Consider the following 24,753-nt stretch of genomic DNA (forward strand, 5'->3'; position numbering starts at 1 on the left):
CCTCCCTTACCACATACAAATGGTTCCCCCCCAAAAAATCTTACTTTTGCCATCTTGTCTATGAGAAACAAGAAGAAAGTTCCCTTTAAAAAAAAAAAACCAAAACAAAACACAAACCTACTAAGCTATACATGTGCCTTGCTGCAAAACTATATGAACTTGTTACTGTCACCCTCTTTTTCCTCTCCTTGTGCCATTTTTGTCTGGAGGGGCCTGTATTTAATCTGTCTTGGAAGGTGCCTTGCACATCTTTGGGTATTCAAAAATAGAATTATAATAATGCATGAGTTATAATAGGGTAATTGTACTGATTAAAGCTTATAGGCTAGATTCTGATTTCAGCCGTTCTGGTCTAAATGCAGACTGACTCCCCTCAAGTCAATGCAGTTAACACTGCTGCAAAATTGATACAGGTGAGTTCATGATCAGGCCATTATCTACACTGAACTCAGCCTAACAATCTCCTTCATTTAGATGGGCATGTATATAAATGATACATATGATGGGATACCACAGAGATAATACAGTTCTGTTCAGATTAAACAGATATGTTTGATTTTACTATAGCATTTAGCCTATTTACTGCATTTTCTCTTAAAGAAAACATGATCTAGCACAAAATTAATATATACTTTTTATTACAAGACAAAACAGTGGAATATCTTTATACTCAAATTAAAACTTTAAAACCCTTCAAGGGAAGCAATCACTAAATATAAACCTTTCCAACAAAATATAAAATCTCTTTTAGTTAAGTAATTCATTCAAAAGTATTTTAAGAATCAAATCTCATAATAAAAACAATTATTTCCTTTATTGACATTCTAGTGTTCTTGGACATAATGAAAATAAGCATTAACTATGGGGTTTTGATACTTTAGGAAAAACAAGTTTTACATCCATTTTTCTTTATGGAAGTTAACTTTGTATGATTACAAACTAACCAGGTTCATCAGGAAAGACTTATTTCATACTTATTACAACCACGCAGATTTTGTCAGAGCCAGGTTTAAAAATAGGTAGCCCATGTGCATATGCAAAAATGTACAAGTAGGAGTTCATTTAAAAAATAGTAATACATATACAAACATGTCTAACTGGGCATTTGTTCATGCAAATAACCATTTGTGCATACAACTATGATAGTTATACATGAAAACATAGGCAAGCCATATGCCAATAGACTTCCTTTTAAAAAAAATACAAACTTTGTTCTAAACGTTACACTGTAACCAGCATAATTAATTTCCACTGAGAAGCAATGCAAGTTTTTATTAAAAGGCCAAACTCTCTAAAGTTAATGGTGTAAATTTACAGTAACGTATTACCCACTTTTTGTGCTGAACAGTTTGATCTTACACACCTGACTAATAAAACCCCAAATAGTCTCTGTACATCCCCTGTATTGCTCATTTGGAATGTCTGAAGAACATCTAAAGCTATATGAATGCTCGTATTTAAAAAGTGAGAAGAATTTTTGTAAGTCTCTTCCTGTTGCATGCAACATTGCTGCAACTATTCCAGCCTTATTCCACATGCTTCTCAAAAGCAGTTGTAATAGGCTATGATCCTGAACTCTGAGTGAAGAAAGGATCTGATGATAGCAACATTTCCCTGTAATACCGTATTTACCTTACTGAGGATTACAGCTAGACAAACCACTTCAGTCAAACTAGTATTTCACAGGAGGGTGGTTTAAAGGCAATCTGCAAATGATTGCTATAACTGATAGTCTGTGTCAATGTGTTCCAACTACCCTCATAACCAAGCTAAAAAAGGTATATTTAGTTTAAAACTTGGGATTAAAATGGTTTTACACTAGTGTTCTGAACACTATTATCAGTCTGGTTTTTGGTGGTTTCCAAATAATAAGGGGAAACAATCATCATTAGCAAATAAGACACATTAAGAATACCTCCCAAAAATTAAATAAAATACACAACCTTATAAGTTATGCAGACATACAAATACTTGTGAAACATGGCGGTCCATTTTCCTCTTGTCAGGAACTCTTCAAAGTTAAAGAAACTTTCTTATGCATCTAAACTAAAGTGAACTTCACAGCATAGGCTTACTTTGTAAAAGTAGAACGAGCAACATTTCATTTTCTAAATTGCAAAAGATTTGTTTGTGTTTCTTTGTTACACACTGAAAATCCCCCATCTCATGTTTTACACATCACTTTTGAGCAAGGAAAGTGAATTGATTAAATCCTAAAATCACCTCTTGCTGAAGAGGCTCGGAATTCAGTAAGGGAGCCACGCTGTGTGGTGATGCTGTGCTGAGGAGACACTATAGAACTTGACCATCCTAGTCTACTGGACCTACACATTTGATAGCTGAAGTCACTTTCTGGCTCACAATATGGCAGGGAAAGAGGTGTCAAATTAAATAGAAATTATGCAATAAAATATCATCTGTGCATAGATCAGCTGTCTTTTATAGGTTTCATGGCCAACACTGTGACCTAGAGGTTCTTGCAACACAGGTGATAGGCCATCAAGACATAATTTTAAAAGAAGTTGACACATTTGTGAGGCAAATACTAAGTAGTTGTAGAAAATAAGGGCTAGACAAATCACTTAATGCAATGATTTGATGCTCCTTGATCACTCAGTACAGTAAAGGTAAATTATGGTATTCTCTTTGCTTAATATACAGTCAACACTATAGTGCATTAGAAATAGTTAAAAGCTCCATGTATAGCTTTTATATAGGAAAAAAATCCAGACTCAGTTAGAAGAACTGGACTTTAACATCAAAAAACAGGAACTAACAAAGGAAAAAAGAAAAAGCTCGAAGAGACTAGATACCAGAAAACTGCTACAAAAGTATGCTGTTTATGTTTCAAAGTATCTGAACTGGGCTCAATGCTCACAAATGAAGTTCTCATTTAAACAAATTAAGTTTTAATATAGAACTGTTAATGGGGGAAAGCTGTGTTTCCTTCAGGACATCTGCTAATTGATAGGCTTCAAAGTTGAATGTTATATATGCATTAACCGTGACAATATATTAGCATTTCAATCTTTGAAATGGTCATCATATTCTTCTAGTAATGCCTTTATTAAGATACCTATAAAGAGCCTGTTACCTTAATAAAGTGTTTACTACCCCGTATCATGAAGGAAAATTGCACTTTATCAATATATATTGCACATATTGCAATTCTTCAGCTGAAAAAGAAAGTCTTCCAATTGACAAAACCACAATAAGGAGACTGAGGAAGTCATATACTGTCAGAGATATGGGCAATGAAAAAGTCTCAATGGCAGATTTCTATTTGTGTCATTGATTACATACAACAGTTTTCCATTCAATAACTAACATCATAGTGACTTATCTATTTCTCCAAGCACACACTGTTGTTGCCAACATTTATCTCACTTCATAAAAGTTTTTTTTTCCCCCCAGGAAAAAAGCAGAGACCGTTCTGATTGATGTAGGTGGATCTGGTTTGCATGTCAAAATTTTAATGGCAAATAGCTCCCTGTGCATTTCCTCGACTGAACAAAGGATTGTCCTCCTCATATGCCAGCGTGGGGCTCTCCATGTTCTCCAATAAAGTATGATGAGCATCATATCCATGCAGAGGCAATGAGGGTTCTTTTATAGCTGTAGATGTCAATTGCTTCAGGGTGATATTAGTATTTTTAAAAACATGCAAAAGGAAAATGCCTATGATTATGGTGAAGAATCCACTGAGGCTGCCAATGATATCACCCAAGTCCATGCTATTCCATTCTTTAAACAGGATAATGGAACATGTCACAACTGTAGTAGTGAAACACACATAATAAATAGGTGTCACTAGAGATGTATTAAACATGTCCAATGCTTTGTTAAGATAGTTGATCTGAGTGCTGACCGAGAGCACTAAAGTCCCCACCAAAATATAAACCAGCGGATGTTGGTAAACTGGCTTCTGCTCCAGTATTTCTTTAATGGCAATGCCAAGGCCCTTGACTGATGAGACAGAGAAGGCACCAATCACTGAACAAATTGATATGTAGACCAGTATATTCGTCTGACCTTTCCTTGGAGCCACAACAAAAATCAGCACCAGGGAGACCACAGTTATAACCACAGCAAATGCAATGAACACTGTTTGGGAAGGAGAAAAAGAAGTTACACACAATTAATGAGGTACAGTTTCAAATCAGATTCAGTCAGGTACAAAAAAGTTATACAGCTTTTCTAACTGCAATATAAATACTGGCACAAATTCACAAGGCACAGTGCAGTCAATTCCAGTGCAATCAATAGAGTTACACCCACTTACTCAAACAGTGAAATTAGCCCAGTATTTAGGTATAAGAATCTAACCTGCTTTATGCTTACAGTATTCTGATACATTAAGACATTATTATATTTGTAAATGAAGTTATGCATTTTACTAGGCCATTTAAAAGACAACTAATGAAGTATATCAGACTATATATACACACAGCCCTATAAAAATACTGGTGCTCTTTCTCAGCCCCCATGCGTGGTTCCATTGCATTAGCCTAACCAAGGGATGCTCACTTCACTGAAGCAAATTCATAGTTTTTGGTTGGCCTTGATAGTCTCAGTTTTTCAAACTCTCACTCTGGGCAATCCTCTTTTCCACACTATAATCTGTCAAGCCCTCCTACCCTCTTTTTCACAGCGGTGCTTGAATATAACGGGGTTCTGATAGCTACTTCTGTGCTTATTATATAGTATTTATTATTCCAGAACACCTCCACTCAGTCTAGATGTTAGTCCTAAAACTAGTCCTGAACCCAAAAATCCTTTGTGGCTTCAGACTGTACCACAAATTTTGGAGAGTTCACAACACACATGCTGATTAATTATTATGAACATAAAGAATGAACATATTATTCATTAAATGTTCCAGATTGACAACCAAGAAGAGCAAAAAGCTCTAATTTGACCCAAGAACAGGTACAATGCTGGTAGCAGCTGTGCAAGTTTCCCCCACGCATACATCAATTTTTGGGCTGTCTGCTAAGTCAGACAGCGATGGACCAGTTTGTGACGTGGCCATGTTTGCTTTAAATTAGAATGAAACCAATAATTCATTTCACATAGGCCAAGAATCAGTCACATGAGGGCAACAATTTCTGGTCATTGCCATCCAGATGGCTTGGAAGTGAAAGCTTTATTAGTCAGATTTTTTCCTCCCACGGAAAAACCTACATGAGTTGGCTGAAAGGGCAGAAGAAAAAAAAAATAGACTTACATAGTGTCTTAAAGATCAGTCTGGGCCTCTGCCCAAGACAGGGCAGGGGATTCTATCCTCAAAATTGGCATCTCCTGGAGAATATGCCAGAGGCACAGTGCCATGTATATGGAAGCTTTGGGTTCCTACATTAACTGCAGGGGATTCCTGGACCATGCAGCCAAGGCTTCCCCAATGACTCGGATCTCAAAAGGTAACCCTGAGGGATAATGAAGTTCTATATGCTGTGTATATAGTAGGCATTTCTAAAAGACTTCTTGTGTTAAGTTTCAGCTTGTACCCGACAAACAGGTGAGTTTGTTTGCCTGGTTTTAATACATAGGAAAAGGAAAATCAGGCAAATGAGGATATAGTAAAGAATAAAGGAACATCAGAAGTAGGGGCAGCTAAAGGACTATACCTAATCCAGCTAGGAAATTGTGTGAGGTCAGACAGAAACAACTGAGATCTTTGTATACTAATGTGAGGAGCATGGGCAACAAAATGGAGGAACTAGAACTACTGATACAGGATGTGAAACTAGGTATTCTAGGGATAACAGAAACATGGAGGAACAGTAATCATGACTGGACTACAGATATTAAAGGATATGCACTATTCAGGAGTGATCGAAATAAAAGGCAAAGATGCTGGATTGATATATGATGCTACCCCACCCTTTTCCTTTCTGATTTTGTTCACTATTCAGAGAATTAGAGGCATCAGGGGAAACACAAACAGCTTTTTCATATGAGTGAGGAGGAAGGGATCCCACAAGGAATGGCAACCTCACTCTCCCCCACCTCAGACAGATGCGATGGCATTTTGTGTGTGTAGCTGTGCCAAAGAGGTCCACTTCTGGAAATCCCCAAGTCTGAAATATGTCAGCAAGAATCTGGGAAAAAATACAGCTGACACTCTCAGTGTCATTTTACCTGCCCAGAAGACACATTGCCAAAATTCTTATGCAATGTTTTATACACCAGTTCCATGACCTTATTGCATTGGTACAGAGAAAGGGGATTTTGCTCCTCCCTGCCAATATATATAAAACTGGCAGGCCACATTGTCTGATAGACCAGTGTCTGATGAGAGGCAGAAAATGAAGGCAGGCACTTCTAACTGCTCTGAGCTCCAACACGTTGATGTGAAGTGTGGTTTCTTGGGATAACCATCTGCCCTTTACCATTAGAGTGTCAAGATGTGGTCCCCATCCGAACAGAGATGTATCTGTAGTTATAGTTATCGTGGGCATCAGTTGGAGGAAAAGAACTCCCAACCCTACATTGCGATGAACCTTCCACCAGTCTAGAGAGTGTTTCACTTGTTGAGACACTGACATTCCTCGTCGAGGTTGTGACTGTTTGGCAAGTAAACTGATCTGAGCCATCCCTGGAAACAGCAAAGATGTCATCTAGCATGTTTAGGTCATATGGCGGCTTGCACATTTGTAACAGAAGTTGAACACAGCTTCTGATTCAACTCTGGGGGCTACCTTGAATAGTTCTGACAAGGTTGATAGTGTCATGAATCTGTCCACAGGAAGAAAGGCTCTGGATGCCAAGAAATCCAGGGATTCCCCTATAAATTGTACATTCTGTATAGGAATCAATGTGGATTTTCCCAGTCAACTGAAGACCCAAGTTTAAGAATGGAGAAAGTGCTTTCTGTCTGGTGGTCAACACCTCCTGCTATGACCAACCCTTAACCAGCCAATCATTGAGGTACAGGAATATTACAGTTGCCTGATGACTATTTGCTGCGAATTTGGTAGGGCCCTACTGATGACACAGGTAGGCAGCCACTACTGATAGAACCTTTGAAAACTCTTGGAGCTGAGGAGAGACCAAATAGGAGTATCCGGTACCAAAAATGATCCTGGGCTATGGTAAAATGCAGGAACCTTCTGTGGGATGTGTGTATCACTATGTGGAAGTATGTGTCTTGAGGGTAAAGAGCTGAAAACTAATCCCCTGAATTTAGAGAAGGAACTATAGCTGTTAGAGTCACCATCCTGAACTTTTGAGACCTCATAAATTTGTTCAAGAGTCTTATATCTAAGATTAGTCTCCACCCATCCATTTTTATTGGCAAAAGGAAGTACCTCAAGTAGAAGCCCCTTCCCTGGTGCTGAGTGGGGACCAGCTCTATTGCTCCTATATGAAAAAAGAAGTGTATTTCCTATCTTAGTAAGAACTCATGAGAGGGGTCCCTGAAGACTGATCGAGAGAGAGAGATTAGAAGGAGGGAGGGAGGGAAAATGGATGGTGTAGCACAATATTATTATTTTCAGCATCCATCTGTCTGAGGTGGTATGTTCCTATGCTTGTCAGAAATGGGAAACTTGGTCTCCAGATGTGGAGAAGCGTGCAAATCGTTGCAGCTGACAGGCTAAAGAGAGCAGAGGGTCTGAATCCTCAGCTATCTGAAGTGATAAACCTCCTGAAGTGATGTTCTGGCCTATAACTGCCCCTCAGCAATATAAGCCTGATATTGCTCCCTTTGGTCTGGAGGAAAGTGTTGAATAAGAGAATCACATCTTGCATAATTTGTTAAGTTATATTTGGCCATCAGCACCTGATAATTCACAATGTGAAATTGTAGGTTTGCTGATGAGTAAGATTCCAGGTGTTTCTGGTCACTGTTGTATGGGGTGGATTTATATCAATGTTGTTTGCCCCATTCATTCACTACATCCACTACCAGACACATTTGGGTGGAGGATGAGAAAATAGGAACTCTGAGTCTTCGGTGGGAACATAATACTTTTTAACTATTACATATAGGTGTTATTGTGCCTGAGGTTTGCCAAATGGTTTTTGCAGATTCCATAAGAGCCTCGTTGTCAGGAAGGGCTACTCTAGATGATATCTCAGGAGTGAAGAATATCCAAGTTTGTGCTGAGATTCTTTGACTTTGTCAAGAGGTATCTGTAAGAAGTTGGCCACCTGTCTAATGAAGACTTGAACCTGCTGAAAATCGTCAGCTATAGATGGAGAAGGCATTACTGCCTCATTTGGTGATGAGGAGGAGATAGTAGTCTGAGGAGTAGCTTCTCTGTCTGCCCTAGCCTCCTGATCATCAAATGTTTCCTCCTGTAGCTGGAAAGGAGAAGCTTGAGTCTCCTTATCACCCTGATGGGAGAGGGTTGGGGGCCTGGAGAACTGTTGGTGATAAGCTGCCCAGGGATCCCAGTATGGCCATTGAGGGCCATAGTGGGAGAAGGTGGCATCCCACCAAGAGTGACAAGTTCCCTGGACATCCTCCCTGGCTTTGAGAAGTGGGATTCCTATATGTGTATGTGGGAAAACCCTGGACAGAGACTGAAGATACTGAAGGTAGGTCTCCATCATCATCATCCTCTTCTTTCTCTAAGAGGGGAGCTCCAACCAAAAAGGGAGGTGAATTAGATGATACCAAGGATGCATAAGAGTTTGGAGACTGAGTGGTTCTCAGTATTGAGACACATTTGGTATTTGCAAGCAATGGTCCATCTGGTTCAGCAGTCACCAATAAGTTTTTCAGGTACCTAAGGTCTTGTGGTACCAAGCAGAGTTGCGGCACTGAGTGAGGTTGAGATATTGGCAGACCAATATCCGTGTCCCTGCAGGATGGTTTTGAGTGCTTCACAGATGCTGCTGATATAGCTGGAGGTTTAGCCTTACATGACCAAACAGCCCAACAGGGATACCAGAAGAGGGGTTGAGCCTGACAGTACCAGTCTTCTGTGTTTGCTCTGACCATCTGAATGTACTGGAGCCTTCTCAGAGCCATGATTTCTCTTAGAAGATCTATGGGATTTTCCCACCTTGCCAGTACTGGAGGAGCCCTTCACCTTTACGATACCAAGCCTTGAGGTCGAAGTCTCTGAGGCTGTTGACAAACTTGGAGAGCGAGGTCTTTTTGAAGTGCATTCCTTAAGAGGCAAATTAGAGCGCCTCTTCTTGGGATCTTGAGAAAAGGTCTGAGGCTTTTCTCTTTTAAGGAGAGTGCTGTGCTGAAGTTGAAGGGGCACTAGATATGCCCAGAGATTGGTGTACAGTTGGGTTCTCCTGACCTGGTTCCAAACCAGGGTGAAGGGAGGATTTCCCCACAGGAAATAAAACAAACAAGCTATCTAAACTAAAATAAGTTAGGCCAAAGTCAGCAAGCAGCCAGGGCATGCACAATGTGGACACATGAACATCCGTTTCAGGCCAAGGGAGTTGAGAAGAAACGGAGGGCGGTTCACCTTTTCAGCCTGATATAGCCTTGGTGTGGGCACAAAGATATCAGCAGCATATGCACAAGCCAAACAGACACTGCTAATGAAAATCTCCAATTAAAGATGAGCAGGGTGCATGTGTACCTGAAGTGGAACACACATAGGGACGCTACTTGAACAGAAGTTTCTGCTATAAGCTACCATGACCCGAAGAACTCCTCAATGCCAACTAGCAAAGGGTTTACTGTTGTGTAACTGAAACCCCTAACATGCCTGACAAACTCACAACACCTAGCACACAGCTTTAATTGTATTTATCCATGAATAAGGTCATGGGAGGTCTCTAAAAAAACCCAAACAACTTATATCATGCTGAGTCTCATGATTGTCATGCGATGTATGTATGGGTGATATTTAGGGAGCCGTGACTTAGTCCTGGGCATCCCCAGAACTGTCACAATTAGGGGCTAATCAACTGGAAATGACAGAAGAGGACAGAGACTTGGGTGTACTACTCAATCAATGTGATATGGCTGTGAAAAAGGCAAATGGGATCTAAGATGTGTCAGTCAAGGTATTTCCAATAGAGACAGGGAATTGTAATGACATTGTACAAAGCACTGATAAGACTTCATCTCAAATACTGTGTACAATTCTGATCATCCATGTTTGGAAAGATGAATTCAAAACTAGAACAGGTGCCAAGAAGGGCTACTACAATGATCAAGAGAATGGAAAGTCAATCTTATGGGAGGAGGAAGACTAAGTGAACTTGGCTTCCACCAAAATTAAGGCTGAAGGATTCATAGATATTTAGGTCAGAAGGGACCATTATGATCATCTAGTCTGACCTCCTGCACAACGCAGGCCACAGAATTTCACCCACCACTCCTGCAAAAAACCTCTCACCTATGTCTGTGCTATTGAAGTCCTCAAATTGTGGTTTAAAGACTTCAAGGAGCAGAGAACCCTCCAGCAAGTAACCTGTGCCCCATGCTACAGAGGAAGGCGAAAAACCTCCAGGGCCTCTTCCAATCTGCCCTGGAGGAAAATTCCTTCCCGACCCCAAATATGGCGATCAGCTAAACCCTGAGCATATGGGCAAGATTCATGATATAATTGATGTATTTATAGAGATCATAGGGGCAAATACTAGGGAGGAAATTAGAAGACGGTTTCTAGCCATCAGAGGAGAGACACTCTGGAGCAGCCTTTCATTAGCATTAGTGGTGGCAAAACAACCTAACCAGTTTTAAAAATGGGCCTTATGCTAACAGGAGGTGGGATACCTGATGCAGGAAGTGGTGGAGACACCTCTGCCAGCTTTCCCTGGCAGACAGTTCCCTTGCACTGGGGGTACCAGCTACCTCTGGATGCTCTGTGCGTAAAGAATCTGGCTTATGAGAACTTTAAGTTTTGGTTTTTTTTAAAGAAATACCCTAGATAAATTGAAAAGTTGCTCCTGAAATCTTACTAATGTGGAGTTACAAACGGACAGAGAGAAACACAGACCACTTAATGTGCATGTCTGTTCTGAACAGTGACTCTGGAAATATGGAGTTGTGGGGTTCCAGGATTATTGCCTCTCAATAGGTTTCCATACCATTTTATTTTCAATTTACTAGAAAAAAAATCAAAAGTTTTCCTTATCTCAGCTTCATTTTCAGATGTGCTTAGCCCTCAACTACTCCACTGAAATCAATGGAAACTGCTGGGCACTTCATTCTTTTGAAAATCAACCCAGGTGCCTAGCTTTTGGCATCCATTTTTAAAATCTGGGGCTAAATATTTATTTCTATTACTCAAGTGAGCAGATATGAGTGAATTTTGCTTAATTCATTTTCAGAGTAGATCTGCACTCTGTTGTGTTTATGTAAAAAAAATAATAATAATTTGAGGAGGTATAGGATGGGTGGGATATGGGGCTACCAGGAGCATCCAGCCCTCTGCACAGGAATAAGACCCACCCCTGCTCTGACATCTGGGAGGCAGTCCCCTAGGGACTTCTCAGTGGAACAACATTAGGGAATGCAAAGGAGGCAACTTAGCTGTTAAATAAAGAAGCTGCTCAGCAGTTATGGGGCATGCTGAAGCAGTACAAGGACCACCCACTACTAATGGTAGGAGCGGGGAAGCAGGAACAGCCAGCACCACTCTCAAATCCTGCATTACTGGTTGACAGGACAGATGCCAATACAACACTCCCTTCCCTAGATTCTCTCTCTCTCATGGTCTCTCACCAGAGAGGGGTAGACAGGAAAAGGAAAGACAAGTATTCCTCCCCATCTCCACCTCCCCAAAATGACTCAGCTGCCTGGGCCTGGGTGCAAGGAGGCTAGTGAAAGGAACAGAGAGAGTGAAGAGCCTCTGGAGACTGACCACTAGACCCTTAAAGTCTTTCCCACTCTCCCAATCTTTAAGAAAGCATATATAAATATTAGCTATTCTGTTTAAATAGGTAATGCAAGGATAGTAATAACTCCCCTGCTGCCAGCATAGCACTAACAGAATAGAACTCTGGCTGCTGTCATAACTGGCTCACAAAGTCTCATCACAAATGGCCCTGTGCCTCCCGCATATTCTCCAAGATCTGCAGATTGGAAACCAGGAGCACCAGGCAAGAATAAGAAATTAACTACAGCATACAAACGACAGGCAGTCCTCGGACTTACAACACAATCGATTCCTGAAAATTACATCATAAGTTGAAACGTCATAACTTGGAACCGCAATCCACTCCATTCCGAGACCGAGCATCATAAAATTAAATTAGGGTGTCAATTCAGAAATGTCGTAAGTGCCGTTCGTAAGTCGAACCTCGTAAAGTCAAGGACTGCCTGTATTATCGTGGTCTTCATGTGATAACAGACACAGCATTTTTAGTTAGCCATGCTTTCTTGTAAATGCTGATTTTTCTTTGTTTATTTTTTAACTACTAGTGTAAAGATGCTTCAAGTCAGTCTTGCTTGCTTACATTCACAGCCTGATTTTTGCTTTCAAGGTATGCTATAGTATAGTAAAGCACCAAAGTGATAACAAATTCCATTTCATCTTCAGGTGAAAGTGAATGGGGTGATGGTAACATATAACACAGGAAAACCCTCCAATTATTCACTTATGGACAGGTCTAGTGCAAGCTGACATATCTATAAAAATAAGAGACATTGAAAGGCATTTTTTCATTAAATACAGATGATTTAAGTTACAGACCTGGATCTTTCAGTTTTATTTCCATTTCATCTAAAGAAGTGACCTCCTCTTCTTCAGGGGCATGAATAACCATCACCGTTGACCCCAAAACGCTCAATATGCAGCCTAATTTCCCATGAACATTGAGCTTTTCATTTAAAAAATAGGAAGACAATATTGCACTGTGGATTTAAAAAAAGGTAATTGATTTGTGCAGCTGAACCTCTTTATAATATAGTCATAATGCTTTTATGTATAGTGATACTAATTAAAAAAAAGTTTGGATTTGGGGATAAGGAAACCAGCTGAGAGTAAATAAAAACCAGCCAAATCAACCTTTTTCCAAAGCTTTTAAAAATTCTATAAAGGTCAGATAAATCTTGCCCCATTTTCTATGGGGCTTTCCAACAGGCCTTGACTCTTCCCCCAACATCCTTCCCCATAACTTTACAAGGTCAGACAGAGCTCCAGTTTTTCCAGTCATTTTTCCTTTTGGATACCTATGAATGAATACAGAGGCAAGCCCTACTGACACACAAGCCACAGAACAAAAGACTTAAAGAATCCATGGCCCCCAGGTTTAGAAAGCTGGAGACTGGCTTTTCTGGAGCTAGTGTGGCAAGGAAAACATAGGATTGTAGAGTAGAAGTCAGGATGTAGTCCTGTTGGACTGCAACCATTTGGGATTAGAACTAGGTCATTTTCACATGGGATCCGAGCAAGACTGGTGCCTGAACCAGGCATTTGCCAGCTTTTTTAAATTTACCTTTGTTTCAGCACAATATCATTATACTACTTTAGCATCTAACACATCACACATACAAAATACCAGTGCTTACAAACTGATAAGCATCTCAACTCTCTCATGAGATTAGGGATTTATATCTACTCAGATAACACTGTGATGGACTGCAATATTCAAACATAGATACATCTAGAAATTATTTCATCTACTTCTGAAACTGTGCACGCACAGTAACATTTACAATAAATTTGGACAGAAAGTGATATGATTCAGTTGAAATGGCAGAGAGACATTTTAGGTAAATGGAATGTAATTAACTGAATTGGAATCTGGCCAGGTCAGAGAGGCAAGCATCTCTACTCTTACATAAAGTGCCATGAGATCATTTAACATTTGTGTGATTACAAGTGACCAGGATCCATACCAGAGCGTCTTCCCACACAATGCTGAGGAACTAGTATAGTACTGATTTGGAAGGAAAATCATCACCTACTTAATCACTTCTTGTATCACTTAAATATTCCCTGGAGTCTCCCATCCAAGTACTGACAGCCTGATGCTTCTAAGCTTGTCAGATCCAACAGGATCATGGACCAAAATGGTATGGTTGCAGACTACAATGTATTAATTAGTTATACCGTACAACTTTGAAACATCATGACTAGATGAAGTGATATAATATTAGACAATTGCAAAACATATATTAGGTGAACACAACAGCTTATTTTAAGTACACACTAATGCAAACAAGCAAATTGAGAAGCGTATGGCTATATAGAAACTGGAAGCTAAGAAAATGGATATAATAATTGCTAGATTTTAGGGCCACAGAGAACAATTTGATCATCTAGTCTGATCTCCAATATATCACAGGCCATTACATTTCACCCATTTATTCTTACCCTGATTAAAGTAACTTGGCTTTGAATAAAGCATACCTTTCAGAAAAGCATCCAGTCAGGATATGAAAACATCAAGACATGTTCCACTACAAGACATCATCTCCACTACTACCCTTGGTAGCTACCTTCTTCCAATGATTAATCACCCTCATTGATAATTTTTGACTTATATTTAATCTGAATTTGTTTGGCTTTAACTTTGAGCCACTGGTTTTTGTTATGCCTTTCTTTGCTTGATTAAAGAGCCTTTAGTACCCAATATTTTCTCCCTGTAATCAAATCTCAGACTTTGAGACCAAAAGGGACCATCATAATAATCTAGTCTGACGTCTTGCACAGCGCAGGCCACAGAACTTCACCTACCCACTCCTGTAATAAGCCCATAACCACTCGCTGAGTTACTGAAGTCCTCAAATCTTGATTTAGGACTTAAAATACAGAGAATCCACCATTTATTCTAGTTCAAACCAGCAAATGACCTGTGCCCCCCGGTGCAGAGGAAGGCAAAAAAGCCCTATGATCTCTGTCAATCTGACTTGTGGGAAAAATTCCTTCCCAACCCCAGATATGGTGATCGTGACCATGTGGTGAGACCCATCAGCCAGACACACAGGAAAGAATTCTCTGTAGTAACTCAGAACCCTCCCCATCTAGTATCCCATCTCTGGCCACTGTAGATAGTCCTCCCAGATGGGCCATATGACATTGTAGGCAACCTCCTCATACCACCCCCTCCATAAACTTATCAAGCTCAGTCTGGAAACATGTTAGGTTTTTTTGCCCCCACTACTGCCCTTGGAAGGCTGTTTCAGAATTTCATTCCTCTCATGGTAACCTTCATCTAATTTCAAGCCTAAACTTGTTGACGGCCAGCTTATATCCATTTCTTCTTGTGCCAGCCTTGACCCTTAACTGAAATAGCTCCTCTCCCTCCCTGGTTTTTATGCTCCTGATATATTTATAAAGAGCAACCATATCTCCACTCAGCTTTTGTTTTGTTAGGCTAAACAAGCCAAGCTCATTAAGTCTCCTTTTGTAAGGGAGATGCTCATAAGAATGGCGATACTGGGTTAGACCAAAGGTCCATCTAGCCCAGGATCCTGTCTTCCAACCATGGCCAATGCCAATCCAGAGGGAATGAACAGAACAGGTAATCATCAAGTGATCCATCCCCTCTCGCCAATTCTCAGCTTCTTTTTCTAAAATGTATACTCTAGGAATTATATGGGAGAAGTTCTATGGCCTGTGTTATTGAGGAAGTCGGACTAGATAAGAGGTTCTCAAACTGTGGTCCGCAAGCTCCATTCAGGTGGTCCGCGGATAGTTCCCTCTAAGGTGCGCACCTGGGCAGCCGCACACAAGAGAATGAAGGGTCACCCACCTAATTAGTGGAGCCACGCCTGTGCAGCCGCACTAATTAGGTGCCTGGACCCTGGAAAAGACGCACATATAAGGTGAGATGGTGGCCTTGGTGGGAAGAGAGGGTAGATGGGAAGGGGCAGTGAGGTGAGAAGAGGGGGTGGGGGGAATTTCGGATATGTAGGACTGTGGCGGCCAGCAAGAAAGAGGCAAACTTTCCCCAGCTCCAGGGCTGCAACTGCCAGGGAGAGACAGCCTTCCTTCCCAGCTCTGTGGCAGGGGAGAGAGGGAGAGATCCCCCTCCTTCCCAGCCCCAGCTCTGGAGCTGCCACAGCAGGGGAGAGAGAGCACAACCATCGCATTAGAAAGGTAAGACTACTGATATTAAAATAGGAGTTGTGTGCTTTTATTTGTAGAATAAAAAACGATTATTAAGTTTTTTTAATATACCACTTTTATCCAAAGCACTTTACAATAGTTAGCTAATGGTACAAACAACATTTGGAAAGATTAAGTGGTCCGCCAAGACCCTCAGCAATTTTCAAGTGGTCTGCAAAAAAAAAAAAAGTTTGAGAACCACTGGACTAGATGATCCCAGTGGTCCCTTCTGGCCTTGTAATTTAGGAGCCAAATTTTTATCTGGATTTGCCATACAGAGTTTTCTTTTAAAATCCTCCCTGTGCAATAAAAATACAGTATTTTCTTATATAGTAAAAGGCTCACTTCTCAGTGGCTGCTTTTGACTCATACTAACCTTATAAGAACACTCAGTGCACCCAATGGGGTAACCAAGGTTGCAGGTGCAAAGGCATAGGCAGCAAAGTTGGCAGCCTCCCCTACTCCCACTAGAAGAGAAACAATATTAGTACAGAAAAAACTGCTAGAAGTGTTAAGATGATGGGCGCTAGACAGAAGATAAGATGTTTGACAAGAAAGGTAGGTAGTAAAATAATATTTCTTATTATCCACACTAATGTCCAAACATATTCAAAATTATACATATCTACCAATTACTGCTGGATGTAACCAAAATAAAGATATTACAGAGTTAATACACACACAGGAACAGTTTTCAAATTACTGTATTGGTATATTAAAATGTAACAGTAATGGTAGCAGTGAGGACAGCTTTTCATGTACTACTATTTTCCTCTTTCCACACAACTCCAGTTTGTATTCCTAGGTTTGTTTTTCATGTACTACTATTTTCCTCTTTCCACACAACTCCAGTTTGTATTCCTAGGTTTGTTTAACAGGATTGGGGGCAGGAGGGAAGAGAACAAAAATCAAACAAGTCTTTTTTCCCTTGAAGTCTTTTTATTAAGATTTTTAACATCCTGTAACGGGGTCAGCACCCGCCTCTCATGGGGGCCCCTTTTCTCTGGCCAATATACTTGCAATCACTGCCCTTTTTATGGAGGGCATCCTTCTCTTGTGGATGGCCCCCTTTCTCTCTGTTATATATGAGCTTGCTTTTTCTTTTGGTCTTACGTAAGGGTGGGGCCTGCCTCTCTCAAGCACCCCAGCAGCTGCTGATTCTCTCGGCTGGTCTTCAACAGTTCAGCCCTCCAGCCAAGCTGCACACACTGTCCCCCCCTTTTGGGATACACAGTCCCAAGTTCTTATCACAGCCCTGGTATGGGACTGCAGCTCTTAAGCTTCTTCCCAGAGGCACTGCCTTCTTCAACCACCCAGCTGGGGCCCATCTCAGTACCCACAGCTGGTGGTGTTTCAGCAGGCCTCCCTAGGCTCAGTCTTCAGCCAAACCAGCAGAGCCCATCTCGGTACCCCCATTGGCCTAGCCGGGTTCTGTGCTCAGTTCCCCTGCATTTCACTGACCTTCCACTGGTCCTGCTGCTCTTCCCGCAAGCCAGGCACATAGTCTTCAAAAACCTTCCCTGGGCTTCAGTCCTGTCTGCTGTGAGCTCTCCACAGTACTACTGTTCTTTCAGCCACCCAGTCTTCACTCCTCAAGCTCAACCCAGCAACTGAACTTCTCTGCTCTGCTGCTTGTCTTATATAGGGCCCTTCTGGCCCCTTATTGGTTGCTCCAGCAGCCCCTCTGATTGGCCACTCTTCTGCAGCCACTCTAGGCTGCCTGGAGAACTTCTCACTGCTCTGTTCTGGACCAGAGTGATGTAGGGCCATGAAGCCTTCAGCAGGTGCCTCCAAACCTAGTTCTCCCTGCCACACACCCCTTTTAAAGTTACACACATTGCTCTGTTTTAGATGTACTTTAACAAAGAAAGGTAGAAACATTTTTACTGTGACTCACTTGAAAGTAATCCTGCCCACCAGAGCCATTCCTTCAAGTAAGAATATCCACCCTGTCCTGAAAAGATAATTTTTAATATTAGAAAAAAAAAGTTAAAATGATGCTTCAAAATTCTGATTTGTCATTAATATTTCAAATTCTACAGATTATAAAACTTATTCAAATTGAAGTAGTTAAACTTGAATGTGCAATGCTTAGTCTCTATGGGATATGGAGTCAGCTACACCTAATTTTGAGTTATTCTTAAAAATATAATTGTTTAATATTAAATTCTATTATTTCAAGTCCTGTATCTTGAACTTTCAGTAGACACAAGAAGGGATAATAAGACTTCATTAATTAGGATTACTCATGTGCTTAAAGTAAAGCATATGTTTAAGTTATTTGCTACATCAGAGCCTACATAGCTATCTATACCAAGACACATCTGGAACACGCTTACAGGTCCGTAAAACTTGTTTTTCTACATAAAAAATAAAGCTGCTAGTTATCCAAAGCTTTCTCATCCAAAATACAAACAAGTTATATGTTGAGAGATCCATTTTTCCTCAAATACTGAGAGCATCCAGAATGGTAGGGTATTATATTTTGCAGGAAACATTGCAAACAAAAGAAAAATAGCAAAGCAAAACTAACTCAAAACCTTCAAAAAAGGATTTAAGTGATAATTCTAATACCAGCATCCTACTGGGATTTTCAAAAGCACTCCAAACTAGTCTAATTCTATTCCTATTGACTTTGATGGGCCAATTCACTCTTACTGCAGAGATAATTCCTGTACTACACAGTTGTTAAAAATACTGCCAGCAAGTTAGCTAGTAAGTTTTTATTAATACTCTGTTTTGCAGTGACTTTTCCTGATAGCTTTTAATTTACAAAAACAGAGCTTAGTTATCTTCGGGTAGTGGGGCAGAGGAAGAACTTTTTATCTAGCTCCTAGGTATTATTGTGGTGGGTGCATTAGAAAGACCTTGGATACATATAAAACCCACTCCCATCTGCATCCCCCTAAAGGTCCTTAAATCCAATATTACCTGTAGTCAACTACAGAAAACATCAGTTGGCTTGAACCTTGAACTTGCTGACTTATGATAAAAAAATAGACAGACATTCTTTCTGTCAAAGATAAGCAAGTAAATATTTCTTACCAGCTCTGGTGACTCCCTTGTCAGCCAGTTGCAGAAGGCCCTTCTTTTTCAGTATAAAACTGGAGCCGACAAAAATACTAGAACCTATGGCCAGGGCCACACCCACATAGAGCCTATATTTGCTTCCCGCAGATGTGGAAACACTCAGGTTTGTTTCACTGGAATGATTGTCTGGATAGGTAAAGAAAGGGGCCTGTGTTTCTGACACATTGATGATCTGGCACCATGCTTCGTAAGAGTCACGACAAACCAAAGAAAGAACAGCACCTGGGGAACAGGGGGGAGGGGGGGGGGAGAGAAAGATACTTTTCCTCTGTAAGATGCACGACAAAAACAAATGTAGAAAGCATAATACACAGCATTTAGAAAACCATCTAGTCCTCATACTGGTATTTATATATAAAAGTAATTTTAATAAATTGTGACCTGGTGAATGCGCACTAACAGGCCACTAACAAACAAAAGTTTAATTGTAGCTTGACTTACCCCACCCTTAGGAAAAGAATTAGTGGGGGCTGGAGGCTGCTGGCCAATCACATTCTCCAGCAAGGAGGACTCCACAGGTAGCTACTACAGGTATGTCTATACTTCAATTAAAAACATGCACCTGGCCTGTGCCAGCTGATTCGGGCTAAAGGGCTGTGAAACTGTGCTGTAGACATTCAGGCTTCGGATGCAGCCAGGTGGGAGGATACCAGAGCGAGGGCTGCAGTCCGAGCCTGACAGTCTACATTTCAATTAAACAGCCTCTTAGCCCTAGTGCTGTGAGCAGGAGTCAGCTGGGCAGGGGCCAGCCGCGGGTGTCTAACAGCCATGTAAACATACCCTACAGGACAGGTGGTAGCCCTGTTTTTCTATTTTGTTTCCTGGTAATTTAACTCCAGTTTATTTTGGGATGGGTTTTAACATCCAGCAGATGTTAAACTAGGAGAGTTTATTGTTAGCAGATCCCTTTTTGAAAGAACAGAGACATTTTTATGCTGATGGATCCTTATTTTTCATACAAAATAATGGAAAATTACTTTTGTTCATCCTATTATAAAATTCTAATGCGTAGTAGCTCTCATCTAGCTAATTCATTTCTCTTTAAATTAATCCTAGTCCACGGGTGGCCAACCTGTGGCTCCGGAGCCACATGCGGCTCTTCAGAAGTTAATATGCAGCTCCTTGTATAGACAGCGACTCTGGGGCTGGAGCTACAGGCACCAACTTTCCAGTGTGCCGGGGGTGGGAGGGGCTCACTGCTCAACCTCTGGCTCTGCCAGAGGCCCTGCCCCTTCTCCACCCCGAGCCTGCTGTGCCCTCACTCCTCCCCCTTCCCTGAGCCTCCTGCATGCCACAAAACAGCTGATCGGGAGGTGGGCAGGGAGCGGGAGGCGCTGATTGGCAGGTCTGCCAGTTGGTGGGAGGCGCTGGGAGCGGGGGCGTGGAGCTGACATATTATTGTGGCTCTTTGGCAACGTACATTGGTAAATTCTGGCTCCTTCTCAGGCTCAGGTTGGCCACCCATATGCTAGACTGTTTATAATGAAATACTTTTTGCTTAATTTGTAAGAGACCTAGAATTTACTATGATTTGATGAAATTAATCAATTTATTCCCCGCTTCTCAACTTTTAAATTAGATAAAGAAAGCCCAGTTGTTATTGTATTCATTTATGTCATTTTATCAGTTGGATACTTTCCCAAAGCTGAAGAAAATTATGAGCAAAACTAACTGTGAGAAAAAAATTAGACAAAAAAATGTGAATAAAAACTGGGGGTTCTTTAAGAAGAGTTTATTAGATGGCCAAAAAGCCACGATTCCATAACGAAGAGAGAGAACAACTTTGGCTAAAAGCCCATCCAGATTCAGTGGCAAAGTGAAGGCAGCAATTAGAAATAAAGAAGCAAGATATAACAAGTGGCGAAAAAGAGAAATAGGTAGCAATCAATATAAATTAGAATTTATGAAGCGCAGAAAATTGATAAGGAAAGCTAAAAACATAAATGAAAAAAAATCCATGGCCAGCAGGCCTATGAACAATAATGAGCTTTTTATGTATATTAAAAACAAAAGAAATCCTAAACATTGTATAGGCCCATTAGTAGATGGAGATGGTAAAATTGTTAATAATTCTGTAGAAAAGGCAGAAATATTCAATAAATATTTCTATTCTTTATTTGGAAAGAAGTATCACATAAGAATGAGGAAGTACTTTTTAGTCCACTAGTAACTAGGGAGCATGTTAATCATCGTCGATTAGGGATAAATATTTTAAAAGTAAGCAGGCTTGGATAACTTGCACCTAAGACTCCTAAAAGAATTGGCTGAAAAGATCTCTGACACACTGTTGTCAAATTTTGAACAAATCTTGGAATACCAAGAAAATTCCAAAATACTGGTAAAATGCTAATGTGCCAATATTCAAAAAGGGCAAGCAGGATGACACGGGTCACTAATGACTGGTTAGCATGACATCAATCCCAGGCAAAATAATGGAAAAGTTGATACAGGATTCAGTTGATAAAGAACGACGAACATAATTAATGCCAGTCTACATGCTTTTGTGGAAAACAGATCTTCTCAAACAAACCTGATTTCATTCTTTGATGAAATTACAAGTTTGGCTGATAAAAGTAAGTGTGTAGATGTAATATACTTAGACTTGTGTACAGTGTTTGATTTAGGACTGCATGACATTCTGATTAAAAAAGTAGTACTATAGAATATCAATAAGGCACACATTAAATAGATTAAAAACTAACAAATCTCAAAACATAAATTGTCACCGGGAATCATCACAGAAGAGGTTTCTAGTGGGGTTCCAGAGATATTGATACTAGGTCCAACACTATTCAACATTTTCATCAGTGATCTGGAAGTAAATATAAAATCAGAGCTGACAAAAATTTGCAGATAACACAGACTGGTACAGTGGTAAATAATGATGATGAGAGGGCAGTCATAGAGAGCTTCATAGATCATTTGGTAGACAAGGCCTATTCAAACAAAATGTGTTTAAATACATCCAAATGCAAAGTTATACATCTAGGAATAAGGAATGCAGGCCATACCCACAGAAGGGGGGATTGCATGCAGGAAAGCAGTGACTCAGAAAAGGATTTAGGGGTCAGAGCTCCCAGAGAGTAAAGCTATTGCAAAAAAGGCTAATGGGATCCTTGGATATATAAACAGGGGAATAGTGAGCAGGAGCAGGAAGGTTTTATCTGAGAGTCATGTACTGGAATACTGCATACAGTTCGAGGGTATGCTCCATGAAGGTACTTAGGTGCCTACATCCCATTTTTAAGCCCCACTTAAGATCCACAAAGCTCCCGCTCAGCTGCCGCCTAAACCTGGAGGTGCCTAAATTCACTCAGCGCCTAAGATTTTGCATCTGGGCATGCACACTGCAACCTCATTCTAGGCACCAATTTCCCACCTAAGCATTCCCACTGTTGCCTCTCTCTAGGTGCTCAGGCACTCATCTCCTGCCTAAGAAGACCCAGAGTGATCCACAAACTGGAGAAGACAGGCGTTTGGCCACCTAAGTTGCATGTGGAACCCAATCTAGCATGTACTTTCAGAGGCCGCCTAGCCCCACAAAACAGCCAGGGAGTTGGGGGAGAGTTGGAGGCTTCCCCTTATAACCTTTAGCTTAGAGTACCCACCCAGCATGTGGAAAGCTCCTGATTCAAGATCCTCTTCTCCCTGAGGGGGAAAAAGAATCTAAACAGGGATTTGCTACCTCTCAGGCTATTGCCCTAAACAGTAGGCTGTAGTGTCATTCTAACTTTTTCACTGGCCCAATTAATATTTAATGATTCAGTTATTTAATAGTAGAACAACTTCAATAGGAGAGACAGAGGGAGACCCACATCAGAATATTCCATCGTCTAATGGTTAGGGTGCTCACCTGAAATATGGCAGAGCTCTGTTCAAATCCCTTCTAGGGAGAAGACTAGGCTTCAGATCCTGAACTGCAATATTTACACAGCTATTTTCAGTGTGGTAGCTCAAGCCTGACTTGACTCAGACTCTGAGATTTCCTGCCATTCATTGAGTAGACGCAGTGTAACGTGCCTTCCTCTCCCCGTTCACTGTATAGGGAGATTGGCTTTGTGAATCACAGTGTTGTTCCTGTGATTTTCTAAGTGTCTAAAAGTTAAGTGCTGCAACACTCAGTGTAGTAATGCTTAAGTCCTTCTATGGATCTGGGCCCTGGTGTCTACAGTTTAAAAAGGAGGTTGAAAAATTAGAGATGGTGTAGAAAAGAACCACACAAATGATTCAAGGGCTAGAGAAAATGCCTTACTGGGAGAGGCTTAAAGAGCTCATTCTGTTCCATTTACCATAAAGAAGATTGAGAAATTAGTTGATTACAGTGTATAAGTACCTACATAGGGAGAAAATACTGGGTACTAAAGGTCACTTTAATCTAGAAGAGAAAGACACAACAAAAATCAATGGCTGTAAGATGAAGCCAGACAAATTCAAATAAGAAATTTGGCACAAATTTTTAGCAGTGAGGATGATTAACTATTGGAAAAAACTACCAAGGGAAGTGGTGGATTATGCATCTCTTGATGTCTTCTAATCAAGACTAAATGCCTTTCTGGAAGACATGCTTTAGCCTAATATATGCTATACTTTAGCCAAACAAGCCTTCAGCCTCAATTCTAGGTGACTGAGTGAAACCTGTGATGTATAGTCCAGACGAGATGGTCTAATGGTCTATGCTGACCTTAAACTATGAATCATTAACAGCATGTCCCTCCTTTTGAACCATAAGATCAAATTGGACTAGATCAGGACTTTTTTTCTTTTCAGCCAACCCACCTGAAAGTCTATGGATTTAACTATTTAAATTTTAAAATCAATTCAATAGATGTTTGTATATCAGATTTGCTTGTTGTTTAGAAGTTGGTAGAGTTTAAACATATTAAAATAGCCTTATTAATGTTATTTAACAATCCTACGTTCAAAAAACAGAATTTAGATTTACATGACCAGTTTGATGCCTAACTTGCCTAAATGGGAAAAGGAAATCAAATTAGAATAACATCACAGGTAAGAGAGGAAATTTGGAAAGTAACAAAAAATATTCCATCATCTTACAGGGAACAAATCAAAATTCAGCCATTGGAAAAGAATGTTACTTGTAACAAGCTTGTAAGATTGCTTGTTAGAGCTAATTGTAACATGACTTACTTGTGCTGATATTAACATGATTATTTTTTTAAAACAAGTTTAAAAAACAACAAATGTAGAAATAGACTAAGTGAAAATAGCAGGATAGATACAGGGATTTAAAAAGTTTTATTTAAAAAAGTAAGGTGAGAAAGAGGTAGATAATTCAGGAAGGGGGTCTCATTTGTTCACATACAAAAGTTTCTTTTCCTGTTCCTCTGTCCTTTAATCCGTTCTTTGACCCTTTTCCTAAACATACAGGAAATGGATTGCTAACTGCCACGTACAATTGTTTATTGTACTTTGTACAGGTCAGGTATACTGCCAGTATCTGTTTATACAAACACAGGCAATGTTTATATTAGTTCAGTTGAAAGTGATGACTGAATTATAAAACAATGCAAGACTAAAGGTTTAGTTGTGAGAAGTGAATAAAAATTTAGTTCCCAATCCTATAAACGCTTACACATGTGGGCACTCTCATGTAAAGTTGAGCATTACCGTTTACAGCAGTGTTTTTCAACCTGTGCTTCACAGACACCTGGGAATCCAC

The 24,753-nt window shown here is 40.4% G+C and overlaps 1 protein-coding gene across 1 annotated transcript in view; it reads right to left on the reverse strand.

Annotated features, from left to right (window-relative positions):
• Positions 1 to 816: 816 nt before the first annotated feature.
• The window catches only part of NIPAL1 (NIPA like domain containing 1), a 43,331-nt gene continuing 19,394 nt past the window's right edge, over positions 817 to 24,753 (reverse strand). Inside the window, exons 2-6 of the mRNA XM_073342107.2 lie at positions 19,029 to 19,295; positions 17,881 to 17,937; positions 16,360 to 16,450; positions 12,621 to 12,781; positions 817 to 4,104 (exon numbers count right to left, since the gene is read on the reverse strand). Of these exons, the coding sequence (XP_073198208.2) occupies positions 3,473 to 4,104; positions 12,621 to 12,781; positions 16,360 to 16,450; positions 17,881 to 17,937; positions 19,029 to 19,295 (1,208 nt within the window). The 3' untranslated portion in view covers positions 817 to 3,472. The remainder of the gene's footprint in view (positions 4,105 to 12,620; positions 12,782 to 16,359; positions 16,451 to 17,880; positions 17,938 to 19,028; positions 19,296 to 24,753) is intronic.

This window comes from Lepidochelys kempii, chromosome 4 (genome assembly GCF_965140285.1).
Source record: "Lepidochelys kempii isolate rLepKem1 chromosome 4, rLepKem1.hap1, whole genome shotgun sequence".
Classification (NCBI taxonomy): Eukaryota; Metazoa; Chordata; order Testudines; family Cheloniidae; genus Lepidochelys; species Lepidochelys kempii.